We start from the raw sequence: 4,788 nt of genomic DNA on the forward strand, positions 1-4,788 counted from the left end.
TATACATACACATACGACACTGAAAGATGATGCAGTAATCTTTTGTGATATGTTGCAATTCGAATGGAGAGAAACCGCATTCAGCGAAATTCGTCCTACAAATATAGATTTATTTTGTTCTCACTCTAATACATACATACAGTAACGTGAAGTTAGTTCTGCCAAAATCTTTGAGGTCGATTGTACGTCTGAAAATGAGTTCGAGAATCGAGATGTTATCTGAACTGAAAGATGGCAACAGTCTGTCAACAAGGGCGAGTTTCTGTTTGCGTTGTCTATAGATGGTTGAATTTTAAAGAAGATACGAACGATGAGAAATGTAATTGCAAAGGTTATGAAAATCAACGCATAATGCTAAGTGATCGACAAATTTTATTACGTTGTAGAGAATTGTAACATATATCAGGTTCACGAGTTCACGTATCACGATACGATTGTGACGTTTACCAAAATGGCACTACAAGATGAAAACACCTGGTGAGTTAATTTTCAAATTTCATTACAATTCCTTAAACAAAATGGTATTGTGTTTTCAAGAACTTGTGTTCTGATTGTTCGTTTTGATGACAGAACATTTGTAACTTCTTGGAATATATTTCATTTCAATTTCTCTTGTTATTTTCCTATCACTAACGCTTGAATGTTAAAAAAGTTAACTAAAAATAATCGACTTATCATAAGATTATATTCAAACTGTATGAATCACTTTGATGCAGAATAATTTGTTTTAACTCGTGACAAACAAGTGATTAATATAAAAAATGTATAACCTTCCCTATACTTTTCTGTAATGTACAGATGTTTGTTAGCTGATTGTTATATCAATTGTTATATGTACTATATTTATTTGAGGAAAAACATAATGTAAATGAATGTACATATGTGTGTTAGTACATAATTCTTTTGCCATAATATAAAGTGATTTTATAGGATTTTAGAATTAGAAGCAGCTTTGCTTGATACAGAGACACCATCTGCTTCTGATATATATGCAATTTGTAAAGGGCAGGCTGTTCCTATAAATCTGAGACCAGCTGTATGGCAAGCTTGTTTAGATGTTACTGATTTGGGTAATCAGCTAAGTCAATTTAATGAAGTTTATGATTTATCAGAACAAAATATTATACGTGAGGATTGTCAACAACTGGTTGGTAAGTAATTTATATACATTGCATGACTCATGATTTGCACTAGGCAAACAGATATCATATTTATCTCTATAATTAGGAAACGATTAAAGTTTATTTTATTTTGCAGGAAAACTTGGAAATGATGATGAGGACAAAGTTTCTGTTGTTTCTGATGTAGAATCTATTTTAACATTTTATTGTAAGAGCAAAGGGAAAGAGTATAAACGAGGAAATGGGTGGATAGAGTTATTAGGTCCTTTAATAGCTTTAAAACTTCCACGTAGTGCAACATATAATTTATTTGAAGCAATAATAGAGTTTTATATTCCTAGGTATAGTATTTCATAACTGTGGTGTATTCTATTCAAACGATACTACTTTAATTATTTGAAATATTTCCTATTGCTATATCTTACGAATAATAATATAATTTCATATATTTACAGAGGTGAAACGTACAGTTCTGTTTTAAGACTATTATTACTTTATCATGAACCAGAATTATGTTCTTTCCTGGACACAAAAAGAGTGTCCCCTGATCAATATACAAAAGGCTGGGTGACCACTCTGTTTGCAGGCGTATGTTCATTACCAGCTGTTTGTACAATGTGGGATCTATATTTCATGCAAGCTGATCCATTTTTTATGTTGTTTCTCTCTCTCATTATGGTGATAAATGCTAGGTGAGTATTATACACGTATATTCCTTTCCAAGATGATATTCTCATAGGACATACTATATGTATATACTACACTTTTCCACAGGGAACAAATTTTAAGCATGAAAGATAACGATAAACAAAGTATAATAGAGGCGATCGCGGCTATGCCTTGCGCATTAGAAGCAGAAGATGTGACAGACTTTTGTTCGTTGGCACAATATTATGCAATGAAAACACCATCGTCTTTCAAACAGGATTTGTATCCCATTATGTTTGGTGATGGTTCCGATGAAAAATATATATCGCACGCTCTTTGCTTACCCGTTTCGGCTCAAGAATTAGTTGAGAATTCGATTGAAATTCCGTCCGTATCTAGTACCTCTGTCGAGTCTGTAAGATTCTTTTTAGTGGACTGTAGGCCAGCCGAACAGTACAATGCAGGACACTTGCCAACTGCATTTCATCTAGACTGTAATTTAGTACGTATATTGCTTTTAATGTATTGGGATGTTCCATTTATTAAAATCCATAAATGATATTTTAGATGCTACAAGAGCCTGCTGCCTTCGCGACAGCAGTACAGGGATTACTGCAAGCACAACGACAAGCTTTGGCTGTTGGATCGCAAGCCGGTGGCGAACATCTTTGTTTTTTAGGGAGTGGTAGGCAAGAGGAAGATCGTTACACGCATATGGTAGTCGCATCCTTTTTACAAAAACATACCCAATATGTCAGTATGGTTACATCAGGATATCAAGGTATTCGCACATAATTTCCTTCGAAATTAAAATTCTACGGAAACTAATCAGTCCGTCTTATTTCAGCCATACATGAGTACTTTGGTGACGAAGTCGTTTCTAGCCTCGTGGATCATAATTCGCAACATTGCTTAGTGTGCAGCGCTAATATATCGGAATCAAATTCTAATGAAACAAGTCCTGCCAAGATCAAGAATAACAATTCTGACTTTTTCGGGAAGATCAAGAAAGTGAAGGGGAAGTTGTTCGATTATATTGTTAATCCATCAGCAAGTGTTCACAACAATATGGAAAACAGAAATGGTAAAAGCTTGGACCCTACGAAGTACCAAAAGAAAATGGGCCCGGTATTTAGTATCGATGATGATCAGGAATTGGGTAAGTTCCAGTTTTATTTATATGTATGTAATATCTATTACAGTAACTGAGTATTGATTTTTTTGGGGACCGTATACAACGGTATCAATTTTCCAGACATGACAATGACGAACAACGAAAGCGAAGAACCTATCGAAGTTGTATCTATTCAACAGTGGATGAAAGATCCGAAATTGTTACATTCCTTTAAGTGCCAAGAAGTAAAAGTGAACGGAGATCTTTGTGATAGGTGACTGATTTATCATAATAAAATAGATATTAACGTTAACGTTGTCCATCACTGAGTGATCTTCTTCTAGTATACTTTTGGTTACCGACACTCATCTTATTGTACTTCGGGAAATACAAGAGAGGAAAGGCGCAGCGCATGTAATCGTGAAACGTCCATTAACAAGCATCGTGAAAATAACGTCTAGAAAGAGGCACTCGGATCTAATCACGTTCAAGTACGGTACGACACAATATAACGATACGGTAATTTCAGATATGGATAAGTTTTTAATTCCTAATGCAAGTGAGGCTACTAAACTGATTACCCAACAGATTTTAAAACAATTGAAAACATCAAATTAATGCGAATATCAAACTAGCCTCAGAGTTTTTTAACATCGTGCACGATGGTATACGTGTGATTGATTTTGATTCGGTTTAGATGAATCTTTCGGAGTAAATTTCAGAATTTAAACTCCTTTTATTTCTTCAGTTGTTTATGATCGCTTTAACTAAATGGTACTACAAACATATAATACGTTTCATGTGTCATTAAAACTAGTGTAATTGAAGAAAACAGTCTGTGAATGGGTCTAAGAACACTTAAAGCGTTTCTTATGTGAATAATATGGCCACACACATGCGATTAGTACTTGCATTCTAAGATTTCAATAGTTCTACTAATTTATTGTATGTACTCTCGCAAATTACGCTTAGACTTCTAATTCTTTTTCCGCACTTAAGTTGTTTTCAAAAATACGTTACTTCCACGAGATAGTATTTTATGCATTTCTTTTTCGTAATCGTATCGTATCAATGTTACTATTCGATTTATTCTTTAATTTATAAAATGGCTAAACAGTGGCCTTACTGTAAGAATGAATAGGAGAGGTAATGGACTCTGCGAAAATTATTATTACAATTATTTACGATGGAATGTGAAGTGCCATGAATCAAAGAACATAGATTTCTTTACCTAAATGTAATATAATACATAAAAAGATATCGATATTTTTAACATTGAACGATTCATTTTTTGTTTCAAAAGGAGATTAATACCTTTAAATCACAAACAAATTCGCGCATCTATTACAGTAGGTATATGATACCTAACACTCTAACGAACTGATAATTGGTCCTAATGTAATACATTTTGAAATAACGATAACAGAATGGTTATAATATTTGCATTTTATAGTATATAATCTTGCACTAAATGTCTTTACAAAATATGTACAGATGGTACAAAATACACGAAATACAAAATACGTTATGTGGATATCAATTTTACAGGCATACATATTAGACGTTACACTGCCTGTTATATTTCGAAAAATTTTTAAAGTTTACGATCTTTCGAAAATATGTCTGTAATTCATAGAAACATTTCTTTCATTATAATTACGCTCATGTTCAAATTTTAAAACGTAAACGTAATACGACTGTTTTGCAATATTATTACATTATAATCCAATATTATCACATTTTTCTAGTAATACATTAATGTGTTTTCATCTGTACTGTTACGCTGTTCAATTACTTTCACAAAAAAAATATTTAATTACTGTACAAAATGAGGTGAACTATGGTTGTATAATTTCGCTGATCCCAATGTAAACAAGTCATTTACTTAATGTCTACGTCTATATT

General features: G+C 32.9%; 2 protein-coding genes across 6 annotated transcripts in view; one reads left to right on the forward strand and one right to left on the reverse strand.

Annotated features, from left to right (window-relative positions):
• The window catches only part of LOC108622041 (E3 ubiquitin-protein ligase MARCH5), a 3,303-nt gene extending 3,191 nt beyond the window's left edge, over positions 1–112 (reverse strand). For all 4 annotated transcript variants that reach the window (XM_026811178.1, XM_026811177.1, XM_026811176.1 and 1 more), the window contains exon 1: positions 10–112. The gene's annotated coding sequence lies outside the window, so the exon portion shown is untranslated. The remainder of the gene's footprint in view (positions 1–9) is intronic.
• Positions 113–143: 31 nt separating this feature from the next.
• TBC1D23 (TBC1 domain family member 23) lies at positions 144–4,782 on the forward strand. Of its 2 annotated transcripts, XM_018019691.2 has the most exons (10): positions 144–319; positions 387–477; positions 931–1,151; positions 1,258–1,462; positions 1,577–1,813; positions 1,896–2,271; positions 2,337–2,550; positions 2,617–2,928; positions 3,025–3,157; positions 3,228–3,501. In XM_018019691.2, the coding sequence occupies exons 2-10, from the start codon at positions 452–454 to the stop codon at positions 3,499–3,501; spliced, it is 1,998 nt and encodes a 665-aa protein (XP_017875180.1). In that variant the 5' UTR covers positions 144–319; positions 387–451. The 2 variants fall into 2 exon arrangements, with proteins under 2 accessions (XP_017875180.1, XP_017875181.1); XM_018019692.2 differs by having other exon boundaries at positions 146–477; positions 3,228–4,782.
• Positions 4,783–4,788: the final 6 nt, after the last annotated feature.

Source organism: Ceratina calcarata, unplaced genomic scaffold (assembly GCF_001652005.2).
Source record: "Ceratina calcarata isolate Rehan_Ccalc_2016 unplaced genomic scaffold, ASM165200v1 scaffold2.2, whole genome shotgun sequence".
NCBI lineage: Eukaryota > Metazoa > Arthropoda > Insecta > Hymenoptera > Apidae > Ceratina > Ceratina calcarata.